At 48.7% G+C, this 12,720-nt stretch overlaps 2 protein-coding genes across 11 annotated transcripts; one reads left to right on the top strand and one right to left on the bottom strand.

Moving 5' to 3' along the window:
- Positions 1–4,258: 4,258 nt before the first annotated feature.
- On the top strand, positions 4,259–8,244 carry LOC100828112 (GDT1-like protein 5). The gene is made up of 12 exons (XM_003574473.4): positions 4,259–4,466; positions 4,567–4,635; positions 5,561–5,620; positions 5,700–5,747; positions 6,227–6,315; positions 6,424–6,460; positions 6,542–6,589; positions 7,140–7,208; positions 7,318–7,362; positions 7,463–7,524; positions 7,608–7,680; positions 7,778–8,244. The coding sequence occupies exons 1-12, from the start codon at positions 4,446–4,448 to the stop codon at positions 7,853–7,855; spliced, it is 699 nt and encodes a 232-aa protein (XP_003574521.1). The 5' UTR covers positions 4,259–4,445; the 3' UTR covers positions 7,856–8,244.
- A 1,208-nt stretch (positions 8,245–9,452) lies between these two features.
- On the bottom strand, positions 9,453–12,436 carry LOC100827906. Of its 10 annotated transcripts, none has more exons than XM_024462132.1 (6): positions 11,684–12,436; positions 11,212–11,294; positions 10,994–11,053; positions 10,775–10,878; positions 10,588–10,623; positions 9,453–9,722 (listed from the first exon to the last, which is right to left on the bottom strand). In XM_024462132.1, exons 1-6 carry the CDS (start codon positions 12,113–12,115, stop codon positions 9,685–9,687), a joined length of 753 nt encoding a protein of 250 aa, XP_024317900.1. In that variant the 5' UTR covers positions 12,116–12,436; the 3' UTR covers positions 9,453–9,684. The 10 variants fall into 10 exon arrangements, 8 of the variants coding, with proteins under 8 accessions (XP_024317900.1, XP_024317898.1, XP_024317901.1 ...); XM_024462130.1 differs by having other exon boundaries at positions 10,756–10,878; positions 11,684–12,435; XM_024462133.1 differs by having other exon boundaries at positions 10,775–10,869; positions 11,684–12,434.
- Between the last annotated feature and the right edge of the window lie 284 nt (positions 12,437–12,720).

Below are 12,720 nucleotides of genomic sequence, written 5' to 3'. Positions count from 1 at the left end.
GCTGAAGGGCTCCGACGGAGGCAACCGGAGTAAGGTTGATGACCCGCACCTCTGTAGGCGTGGACGCAGCCGGAGCCCCTCCGACAGCTGCATGAACGGCACCTGCGTCAAGCATGGGGATTGGCGCGAACAGGTAAAAGGAAGTGTTCGAACTTGCACGTACCTGCCGCCGGGCCGGTGCCCTGCGAGCTCGAATCGGGGACCCTGGGGTCCCCAGGGGCCGCTGCCGCCGTCGCAACCGCTGCGTCAGCAGCGTCTTGGTCGCCGTCGCCCGATGCCGGGCGAGGCTTCTTGGTTGGGGCTGCCAGCGACACGCTGGCCTGCCCCCTCTTCCTCGACGAACTGGAAAACGCAAAAATAGATTAGTCAGGCACAAAATAATTTCACGAAATCAAAACTGTTCTGGACAAAGTTGGGCTTACCCCGCCGACTTGAGCTTGAGCACCCTGTCCGCTAGGATGCTCCTCGCCTGAGGGCCGCTTCGCGCGGGGAGAGCTGTCGAAGTTGCCGGGGCGGTCGGGGTGGCTGCTGCAGTCGCGCCACTGCCGCCGGAGGCCCCAGCCCCTGCGTCGCCGTGATGCTCCTGGAGCTGCAGGCTGGCCTCCCGCCTGCCCGCTCGCTCCGCCGCGGACCGCCTCATCAGGGGGACGTCATCTTCCTCGTCGTCCTCCTCTGGGACGACTTCTCTGGCTGCCGGGGAAACGTTGTCGTCGCTGAGGTCTCCCCCGACGCCCAGCGAGGAGTCGTCGAAGTCCGAGCCCTCTACCTTGGCGGAGGCCTGGCCTTGGCCCCCTTTCCCCGAATCGGCAGCCGGCTCCTTGCCCTTCCGGGACCTGGGCTGCGGGGGTGAGGGTTGTGCCAAGGGGTCCTCCACGATCCCCCACTCGTCGCAGAGTAGGAGATCCCGGGCTCCCGGGTTCGGGATCCCGGCGTGAAGTGAGTGCGCTCTAGGAGGGCGCAGCCGGTAAGGTTCATCCTCGCCGGTGATACCCTTCACCCAGAACTGCCCTTCCTCCGGGAGGAGGTCCGTGCGCTGTAGCCGGGTCCGGTCGCCGGCCCCGGTGTACATCCACGTCGGATGCGAGCGCCGCTGCAGGGGGGCCACGCGCCTCCCGATGAAGGGGCGCGCCACATCCGTGTCCGTGAGCCCGGCCTCACGGAGCGCCTTGATCTTCGCAAAGATTGGGGCCAGCTCCTCGTCCTTCTGGTCGCGGAGCGTCCAGTCGTCAGAGCCCTTCGGAGGCCCGAGGGGCTCCTCGTGGAACTCCTGGAGCTCGTCGGTGCACACCCAGCACCAGTCGTGGCGCCACTCATGCTCGATCTTATTCTTCCCCAACTCGATGAATTCGGATTTTATCCTGTCGCGGAATCGGAACACTACCCCCGAGGACAGGGGAGCCTTCTTCTCCACCCTCGGGTAGTAGTAGTGGCGGAACAGCGCCACCGGCGGCATCACCCCCACGAACGCTTCACAAAGGTGTTGGAAAACAGCCAATGTGAAGAACGACGTGGGGTGAAGCTGCGCCACGATGAGCCCGTAGGTCTCCATGATGGTCGAGAGGAAGTAGGAGTGCGGCGGCACGAACCCGGCAAGGATGAACCTCCCGAAGATCCGGAAGTAGTGCCCGTCGCGCTCCGCGCCGACGGGGAGGACCCGCGTTGGCCCGTGCTCGTTGTGCTTGGTGGCCAGCGCCAGGACCAGCTTGTCGACTCCCTCGCCGTTGTACTCGGGGGAGAAGAAAGCGAACTTGGCTCGCATTTTGTCATCCTTCCGGGCTCTGTCCGACAGCTCCTTCTTGCCGGCCTTTTCGCGCTTTTCCCCTTTGTTGATGCTCCCCTTGGGACGGTTCTGGCCCTTGGAAGACATCGGCGGAGGTGGAGAGGAGATTTGGTCGGAGTTGGGGCGCGGGGAGCTTGGGAGGAGGCAATGGAAGGAGCGAGAGACAATAGGGAGTGCCCGCCGCCGGCCTTGAGTATTTATCGGGGCTGGCGGACTGCAACAGACACCCCCACGATCAGCAATAAAGAGCCCTAAAGAATCCGATATTAAGAGGGGGGGTGCGTGACGTGGCCTTAACTCTTTGGTGATTAAGGGGGATAAGGCACGAAATCGTGCGCCTGACCGTTTCGCTCGGAGAAGTGGAACTATAAATGCGGCCCACGAGGCCTGGTGCCAGGGGGTTTCCCCCTTGGGACCCACATGTCGGATAGAGCGTAGCCCGGCAACCGACCGAGGCTAGCAGTTGCTGGAAGCTTCAAGGCTGCCGGCCCATGCCCGGGGGCTACTGTTGTACCAGTGGCCCACGGGGTCCCAGTGATACGGGACGCGTGGGTCGCCAGTGACGAAGCCCCATCAGGAAAGACTCCCGGGAAGCGACGAGCCCGGGAAACCTGCCTCGAGGAGACGACCCCTAGTGAAGCTAAAGGTAAGGGCCGAGTACAAGATGCTCCCGGGAACCCCGGTCCCGGGAAGCCGAAAGAACGCCTCCCGGCAACTAGCCGGGAAGGTGCACCCCAGCAACCCGCGCTCGGGCATGCAGACGGGACCCGCAGAACAGTGAAGATAGGACAAGACGGCGAGCGCAGTGCATTTAATGCACCGACAGGAGTCTTATCAGCAGGCCTAGGCTTGCTTAGCAAGGCTAGGGCGGCTACCCTGAGAACCATTTTTTTCTACCGTGTACAGTGAACCGGGCGCTGCATGGTGTCCAGCGTGGATGAGCAAAAGTGTATTCCGTGTGGCTGTGACACGCGTCTAGGCAACGTGTCACGCTGCATGCATTGGCACCTGTGGTATCCCCTTGTCTATAAAAGGAGGACCAATGCCACCGGTCAAAGGGTTGAGCTCAGTTCGAACCCGAGTGAGTAGAACATAGCACAACGTTCACCTAAGTAGCCAACCCGGGAACTCCCTGGTTTTTTACGCACTCAAACTTGTGAATACAACTTAAAACAGGACGTAGGGTATTACACCTCCGGGTGGCCCGAACCTGGGTAAAACTCTCGTGTCTACACTTCGTGTCTATCGCCACGCCGGCGATCGTTGGAGCGATCACCTCACCCTCTACCGAACCAAAAAAGGGATGCTTGGCGTCCCCAGTGCCGGAGACCATGCTCCGACACTCGCGGCCTCTTCGTCTTCTCGTTCGCGCCTCCACTCAAACTTACGGCACGTGTAGGTAGACACTAATGTGGCGAGCTACAAGAATCTGTTGATGTCAGAGGATTTAAAGATGCACCAGTCGGCAATACAGTATATGGCAATAAGAACGAAACATGCATATAAATACTTACAAAATCAAGAGAGGGAGGGGGGGGGGGCGTTCCCCTGTCTCCGGCGCTAGCAAGGTGTCCATCTTGTCATTAACAGCTATCCACTATTGCAGGAATAAATTTTGTTGACAAAAGTAAGTCTCTCTTGTACATATACATTTCCCGCTTGCTTAATCAAATGGCAACACTCTCCTGTCTTCCATTATAAAAAAAAGTTTTCATTCTCGAATCATGCATTGCAGGATGCTGCAGATGGTACTTTGCGCCCTCTCTTTGTTAGCCAACATAGCCGCGGCCTCCTTCATTTCATCATTAGGCAGCATGAGGACTCGTGAGACACTAGAGACGACGAAGACGTCAATCGTGAGGCTTCACGGGGTGGTCTTGGATGTTGAGGCGTGGCGTCCTTGCCTCCGTAACGTCCACCCCATCTATGTACTAATGTACAGATTGATTTGATGCATCCCAATGTGGATCCATCCCTCACTCGTCGGACTCCGCTATCGCCTACCGATAAACACACCACCGAGGGCCGTCGTTGCCACCATTTGGGGGCGGGCCTGATATTGCAGAGTACATCAACAGCTACGACGAGGGAAAAAGGGTAATACCTTCGATCCAATTTTTTTTTTCAAGATTGAACCTCCGATCCAAAATAAATACCGCAATTTTGAACTAGTTTTGAACCGGTTTAGCTCAACACCGAGACACTTATTTTGGATCGGAGTAAATAGGGTCATCGCTAGGGTTTCGCATCGCTGCTGGTCTTGAGAGCCACACCTGAGGCTGAGGTGGTCTATTTTCCATGTTGGCAATCTTTGGTAGGAGTAGATCGATTTTCGGTCGAGCTCCGGGACCCAACGAATGCTGAGCTGACGAGAGTGCGCACACGGCAGGTCAAGGCCGCACGGCGCATCTACAATCTATCCACCCAGACGCCCCCAAGCCCCCAAGCCCAACCACTTGAAAACAAAGACGCCGTCCGCAGCCGAGCACGAAAGCAGAGACCCCGGATCCGACGGCCCGCGCGCCCCCCGCCTACACTCTTCCTTCCGTTCCGCCTCTCCTCCTTTTATTACTGCTTCTCCCCGGCCCACGCCCACGCGCACATCGCCTCCTCCTCAGCCACCGAGATCGGAATCGGCGCCTCCCCGCCCCCGTCTGCTTCCGCCATGGCGCCCTCTCTGCTCGGGGTCAGCTCTCTCTCTCTCTCTCTCTCTCTCTCTGCGCAGGTCTTGCTGTGCAGCGGAATTGATTTTTTTTTCCTTCTGCTTCTTCGATTGGTTCCTGCAGGGGCTTACCAAGTCGCTGGCGATGACGGTGCTCTCGGAGGTCGGGGACAAGACCTTCTTCGCCGCAGCGGTACGCCACCGCCTCACCTCCCGGCTACCGGTTTTCTAGTCTCCACGTTTTTTTAGTTTGCTCTTCCGTTGCCTGCCTCGAGGCCTGGACTTTCGGATGCGTGCCTAGATATCCCGGGGCCCCGGGCACCTCCCGCGCGAGCAAGCTGTTCGACGATATCCGGTCGTCCGCTGTGTCTTGGTTAGGTGATGGAGCAGGGCAGATTTCGGAAAAGCAGTGAGCGCGTGCAGCTTATGAGCAATTTCCTGGATTTATTGCTAGTATGAGTATGGGCTTGTTAAAAAGGGAGATCTTGATCTCACCTAAGATTAGGAGCTCGGGTAAGTTTCAGCTCACTTTTATCTTTTTGAAAAGTAGCTAGAGCTCTTCTATTGGGGGGGATTGGCTTGGAGGTGTCTTCTTGGATGAATCAGTCGGAGACACCTGTTCTGTTCAGCTCGGTGCGTATGGGTTTCCACGGATGTTTCCACGCATAAAGAGATGCCTCTAGTTTGTTGGAGCTATTGCGCTTGCCGAATTGGCTTGCGTCCCATGTGTGTCCGGTACTCCACTTTTGCAGGCCTGTTGCTGGTTTCGGTGAGATGCTTGTCCTTGCCAACAGAAACTGTTTCACAACCATGGTAACTCTTAGAAACATCGGTGCTCACACTTATGCTGTAAGGGTTTCCCTTACAGTCTTTCCATAAAAAAAACTCTTAGAAACATCGTAGCTGCCTAGCTGGGGTGTTCCTATTCAGGCCAGGGGATGGTGGGTTTTGACAGGGTCTGGAGTAGCAAGACAAACATATTCCTTTCTATTGATACACTCATCAATATTCCCCACTTCGAGAAGCTCTTTTATTCTGCTTTATTATTGTCTTCTCCTTTCCTTTTATCTTTGGGCTTGAGCACCTTGCTTATCATGTTTCCCATTTACCTTTACAAGATACTGGCCATGCGCCATCCCCGGAAGCTCGTCCTTGCCGGCTGTTTATCTGCATTAACAGTGAGTATTTTTAAAATTTTACATGGTCTAATAGAGTGCCCCTTTTTTTCTACTTAACTGACCGACTTAAATATTCTAGGTGATGACAGCTTTATCTGCTTCTCTAGGCTGGGTTGCACCAAATCTGGTAAGTTATTGTACTGATTCTTAAGAACTTCTGGACTATCTACCATACAAAACCTCTAGAAGGTCAAGAAAAAATAGTTATATTTTCATTGTTTGTTCATTTAAAGTGTCTAAAGGTGTCTGCGCATGTTAGTATTTTTTGTAATGGTTGCTAGCCAGTTTGGTTGTTACTATATGAACAGTGAACCTGCAGAAATTAAGAAGATAACCATTTTACATGTATTTAGTGAAGTTTTTCAAGTATCGCAGAAGTGCCTATTTTTCAACTGAGAATGGAGAATTGCATTTATAATCCTTCTCCTGATTATACCTTCACTTAAATGTTGCAATAATAGTCAGTAGTTGAAGGAAGCTATTGTTGGCCTCTACTCACTAACCCTATTCTATGAATTTGTCTTCTTGTGATGATTATGCCAAAATTTTGTTTTAAAAATATTGCCTTTGCAAGAAGCTGCTGTTGACGGTATTTTGTATGAACAGATATCACGTAAATGGACCCATCATGTGACCACTCTGCTGTTTTTTGTGTTTGGCATCTGGTCATTGTGGGAAGGCTTCAAAGAAGACGGGTACTGATCTGCTTGATTGCTTCTTTGTTTTTTAGTTACCATTTTACTTGTTTTACATGTTTGGCATTTTAGTGAATGACTACACTAAGTAACAAACTTCTATTGCAGAGAGTCAGAAGAATTGGCTGAAATGGAAGCAAAGCTGGTTGGCAAATTTAAGCCATATCTTGAGTTTTATTGCACTGTAGTTCAAGTAATTTGTAGCTAACTTGTGTCAAATTCTTAGGATGCGGACTTCAAGAGTAACAAAGGGGAACAGAAAAACAAATCAAAGGTCAGTGCATGAGCGACATGCCCATTTATATTTTTTAAATACATCAGCATGTTGCTTGATTGCAGATTTCAGTTTTTGTGCAATTTTCACTTTCAATCCTCAAAAGATAGAAGTCATGACATATATACATTTTTTTCCTTCACTGTCCTCAGAATAAGTCATGATTTCCAGATATTCTCATTTATCTATGAAGATGTTGTACATTGGCAATAGTAGTGGAATGTGTGCTTTTTTTTACTTGCTCCAAGTTCTATCGAGTATATGATTTTTGATGTATTTTTATGTGATGAAAAAAAAGTTCCACCATCATGTATATCCCTTTTTTCAGTATTTGTGTGGACTATTTATCTTGTTTTAGCAAAATGATTCAGAAAACTTGCTTACCAAGGGGCAAGCGGAAACTCGTTTTTTCTCTGCTTTTTTCCCTTTGTTTTTACAATTTTCTGTCCGTTTCTCCCCATTTTATAGCATCCTGTCCCACGGGGCATCACATTGATTTTTCTTTGTATGCTTATCTGGATCTGCAACTCAAATATTTGTCAAATACTAGGCAACTGATGATACGAAGAAACAGCGAAGACCATTTCTCATGCAGTTCTTCTCACCAATTTTTCTAAAGGTATCAATTACTACACAAATTCCTGTTCATATCCAAGAAATGGTGAACAAAAGTATGGAGCTTGTGGTTTCACCCTAATGTTCACATGCCATTCATTTGTGTGCTGTAGGCATTTTCCATTACTTTCTTTGGCGAGTGGGGTGACAAGAGCCAGGTAAAATGTCCTAAGATTGCTCTATTCTCCCCTTTGCAAGGCACCTGTTGATATTATTAGTAGATAATCGTTTTCTCTATAATGCTGAATCTCTTCTCAGATTGCTACAATTGGCTTGGCTGCTGACGAAAACCCATTTGGTGTTGTCATTGGGGGAGTCATGTATGGCTGCTCCTTTTCTTGTGCTCTATACGCTCTTTTTATATGATTACCGTGTTCCTGATAAAACCTCTTATTGTGCTTAGAGCTCAAGCACTCTGCACTACTGCTGCTGTCATGGGAGGGAAGAGCCTTGCCTCGCAGATATCTGAGAAGATGGTAGGAATCGCTGTCTGAACTCTGTTTCTCATACTCCGTGTGAATGGCTGAAATGCCTTATGCCCCTATATCTAATGAGATGCTTATCTTGTTGTAGGTTGAATTGTCAAGTGGAGTGCTATTCCTGTTGTTTGGCATATTGTCCTTGTTGTCAGGACCGGAAGGGCAATTGTAATGTCTTCAGGAAGCTCAGCACAACGTGTCAGCACAGCCTCCTGTCCACTTACCAAGCTTTGCTTTTATTAGACTTATCTTATTGATGGTGTGATGGTGATGAAAGCCAGCCGTCCTTCACGAACAGGATGGCGATCCATTAGTTTAGTCAACACATTGTAACATTTGACTTGCAATGCATAAATAACTAGATGTTACTACAATATGTCGCCATTGCTTCCTGTTGTTGCCAACACCTGAAAATATTCAGTAAAACCCACGGAGAAGTTGCTATCGCACCTATGGGTGTGAACTGCAGAGCTTTTGGTACTCATTATAATCTCAAAAGGCAACAAGTAGGTAGGGAGTCATTTGACTTTAAGGAGTTTAAGATTAAATTGTCTTGCATCATTTTTCTTTTGATTCCTTTTTTTGTTTCATAGAGATGAAACAGTCCTGCAGCAAACCTGGTACTCCATTGTGTCATAATTTTTCTCTTGATTCCTGTGGTACTCCATTGTAGTGCTGGTACAGACTATATTAGTTTTCGTAAACTGTTCGCATAGTTAGCCCCTGCTGGAATGCTGTAATTTTTTTGTGTGGGAGGACTGGCATTTAGTTCAACTGTAGAACCTTTTTCTTTCCTGAGGCAAAGGTTAGCTGTCGTTAATCCAGAATATTCGATTGCATGAGCAATTTTTGGTGGATTGATAAAGCAGATTTGTATTCTAGAAAGGAAAAAAAACAGATGCAACTCCGCACGCTCAAAGAATGAGTCGTGTTACTACATGGTGAAAGCAAAACGCCGCATCAATAAACTGAACTCCAATATACTTCCTCCGTTCCTTAAAAAATGTCATATTAGTTTTTATTAAGACAAGGCTTTGATCACAAATTACTATATTAAAGTGTGGTTTAGATGTTATGAACCATCAAGTATCATGAAGTACTTTGGATAACGAATCTAACGATACTAATTTTATGTCATATAAAACACATCTTGATATAATAATTTGTGATCAAAAACTTGTCTTAATGAAAGCTAATATGCTATTTTTTAACGAACGGTGGGAGTAAGGGACTAAGGATCTGGGTTCCGGGCTTCGTGACTGCTTCCACGTAGCCGGCTCTGCCTTGTCAAGCCATAAAGAATCACAGAGCTGGCAGCGGCACACATCTCCGTGGACAGGAGAGTTGCGAGTTGCGACTACGAAAGTACGAAGCCACCAAGGATCTGCAATAGAAGTATAGAACAGGCCAGAATCCGGGAAGTCTGGACCGGGCCATTCCTGAATCGTGATGATTGTGCGATGGACACGTCTAGGGAGTGCGCGCGCGCACTCCCTGGTCCTCCGCAGTGCTCCCCGACAACCCATAAAAGGGATTCCTGGCATCGCTTCCTGTTTCCGAAAACAAAATGCAAAGGCGCGCTGCTGGGCGTTCACATGCATCCGTGTTGCCGCTCACACGTTTTGCCATACACGGTCCGCATGGCCTAGTTTCCACTTTAAACACGTCCGCACGGCCGCGTTCCCACTTTTTAGTGTTATATGCCACGGTCACAACTTCTTAGTAACAACAAAATTGCCCTGTTTTTCTTCCTCTGGTGCCTCACGACATTTCTCAGCAGCAACAAAATTTACTTCAATCAAAAAGGTGGATACGTACACCTCCAAAAGTTACTACAGCCGGATTTTTATTTCACATATACACATAGCATAAAAGCACATATTGCTGAACTAAACGATCATGTAATGAACTACTTGTTATAGACCAAAGTCGCGATTATGCAGAACTAAATTCCATGGGCCTTCTACATCCATACAAAATATAAAACTCTGCATAGCTCTACTACTTGTCCAGCTTTGTGCACCCACCTGACTTGAAACCTGGCAAACAAATCATCTCCCCAAAATTAGTAACACTGAGATATAGGTTCTGCGGATAGAGTAACAAAACTTAATTTACGATCATTTTAGAACATAATCTAGAGTATCAGGATGTAAAATTCAGAATCTGATGTGTTTCAAAGAAGCTTTTATGTATGAAAAACACTTAGCTGTCGTGCTTGGTACTTTTCTACACTTCAAATGCTAACAATAACTGGACATGACCCAAACTTGAACTTAACCAAAAATTTACTTCTAACAATTACAAGAACTACATCCACCGAAAAGCATATATATACAGTACATGTAATAAGCAAGGAGCAAGAAAATGCACATTAGATTTCAGGCAGTTCACTTATAACCACAAGCAGAGCATGGTAGTTCGATATCACTAGCCATGCTTCAAAAGTTAAAGCACAGAAGAAAAAAACAGACTAACTAAAAAGTTACTCTCTCCATTTCATAAAGCTTGACACAACTTTGAACTAGAGCTAGTTCAAAGCCGTGCCAACCTTTACGAAACGGAGGGAGTACATATGAGTAAGAGAATTACATCGTGTGCACACATAATTACCTCTACTGACTACAAAACTAAATCCAATGAATCACGTAGAAAAAAGTACAACCAATCCTAGTAGCTTGAAAAGTAATTCCACACATCTACTAAAATTTACTTTGTCCAAGTTCACAAGTAGATGTAACTTTGAACGTCACAATTACATCTAAAACAATCAGGAAAGTAACTCTTAACATTAAAACTACATCTACCGAACTCATGGAAGTAACTACATATGTTAAAACTACATTTACTGAACTCATGAAAGTAATTACATGTGTTGAAACTACATCACAATTGCATACTCACCTGAGATCTGCGAAAACTGTGATGCCGATTGAAGCCCTGGTATGAACAAATTGCAAAGGGTATGGCCGCTGAGCTATGAGATGAACAGCAGAAGGAAGAGCTAGAGATCTTCACCGGCAATCTCACCCTAAATTAATGTAGCACACATTAAAAATCTACTCTTGGTACCTGCAGTCTACCACTCTACCTGCAGCCGAAGACCCTTGCCGGCAAGCTCCATACGCCTGCAGCGTCAACCAGGCAGCAACCGTCGCCCGGATCTGGAACCAGGGAGCAAGGAGCCTGCACGACCTGGGAAATAAGCCCATTGTATACGAAACAAAAATTACAAGTACTACATACAATTAAGTGTTTTTATTTCCATAGAATTAACAGAAGGATTTGAGAGGTATATAAATAAACTTACATATGTGGAAGCAGCATCACTGCATCAGTAATGGTACTTAGGTGTGTATCACTGGAGAGGCTGCACATAGTTCATACAATGGAAAATTATTTCTGTAAGATGAGATAACAAATGCATGAAACACCTTGTGACTTTCTGATGAAGAGAAATCATGCAAGAGATTACATGAGTACTCATGAAAAATGATACGCCCGTAAGTGAATCAACATTCTGCAAACCTAATAGATGTGTACATCCATGAGAACAAGTTGGGAAGCATGATGCCCTGAGAATCCAGATGCCTTCTTAGTTGTGATGCAAACTGCATCGAATATGGCAATGAGGGCTCGTAAGCTACAAACTTCTAGCATTCCTTCATCATTTTGTAACAGAAATGCAGGGCGCATAATAGCCACTGCCACTTGATTTTCCATAAGACCAAAGAATGAAGACTTATGCACAAAGACTAGGCACAGATCGTAAAGTAATTTTGACCCAGAAAAGTAACTATCATAAACTGAAACTACATCCGGCACAATCGTAAAGTAACTTCGACCCAGAATTTACATCAACCAGAATCATAAAGCAAATCCGACCCAGAATTTACATCAAGCACTAAACATGGTTCAATCCAACAGAGTGTCGAAGGATAGTACGAACATAGACAGGCACAGGTGGTAGGAGACAAACATGGTAGCTCGTGGTTTGTACCTGGCGATTTGAACCAAAGGTGAGTGGCAACAGGTGGCTCCCCTGTCTCACCTGATCGAGTTGGGGACGGTAACGGCACAGTGCCTCCCGGAGATTCACAACGATGGCAAAAGGGCATGTGCGTGAGCAAGTTGCAGGCGATGGCGTGGAAGACGGAGCCCTCGAAGCAGAGGAGAGACCGTGCAAGGAGCCCTCGAGCGAGAGATCCCAGGCGGGGAGGAACCCCGTGGGAAGCTTGTAGCGGGCACGAAGAGGCATGCCGCACTGCGTCGGGGCGCCCGTCCAGAAGTTGAGGAGGCAGGGCCGGTGGGAGGAGGGCGCGGCGGCCAGGCCGCGATGAAGGATTGGTCGCGGAGGACGGAGCAACCACGATGGGACACAGAGGGGAGGCGGAAGAGCAGGAAGGATGCGAGCACAGACGCGGGCCTCCATCCCGACGTCGGCGTCACGGATGAGCGCAGCGGCGGCGGCCGAGGCGCGTCGGTCCCCCCGCCTTGCTGTTGGGCGACGCCACGCGGGTGTCCACTTCCAGCCCCCGCGGCTTGGGGCACGGCCGCGACGGGCTCGTGAGCGAGCTCGCTGCCGCTTTTGGGGATGGGGGATTCGAGCGCGATTGGCTCGTGCGGACGCTCGTCGGCGCCGCCGCGGGGTGGATTGCTGCCGATTGGGTTCTAGGATTAGCGATGTCAAACGGCTCGTCCACTGGGCTTTCCGGTTCTGTCCGCTTTGCCCGCAACATATCAAAGCAGCAGCCGCTGGCAGCTGCAAGTCCACGTGCCGTTGTCCAGTGGCGCCGCGGCTGAGCCGTAAAAACCGATCGGCACATCAAATACGTACAACAGAAATAAATGTTGCTGTTCGGCTAACGGTTGGTTGGTGGACCTGCATTAATTCAAAGAGATATTCAGTTTAACTGTAAGATCAATGCGTGGAAGAAAATAGAAAAAAAGAGACACTTTCAGGATATCCTCTGAATTTTCAGGAAGAACATACAACAGAAAGACAACAGAAAACTCTGAATTTTGTTGTACTAACTG

Source organism: Brachypodium distachyon, chromosome 3 (genome assembly GCF_000005505.3).
Source record: "Brachypodium distachyon strain Bd21 chromosome 3, Brachypodium_distachyon_v3.0, whole genome shotgun sequence".
Classification (NCBI taxonomy): domain Eukaryota; kingdom Viridiplantae; phylum Streptophyta; class Magnoliopsida; order Poales; family Poaceae; genus Brachypodium; species Brachypodium distachyon.
Note: the sequence above shows the minus strand (reverse complement) of the source record. Positions and strands in the feature narration are given on the sequence as shown.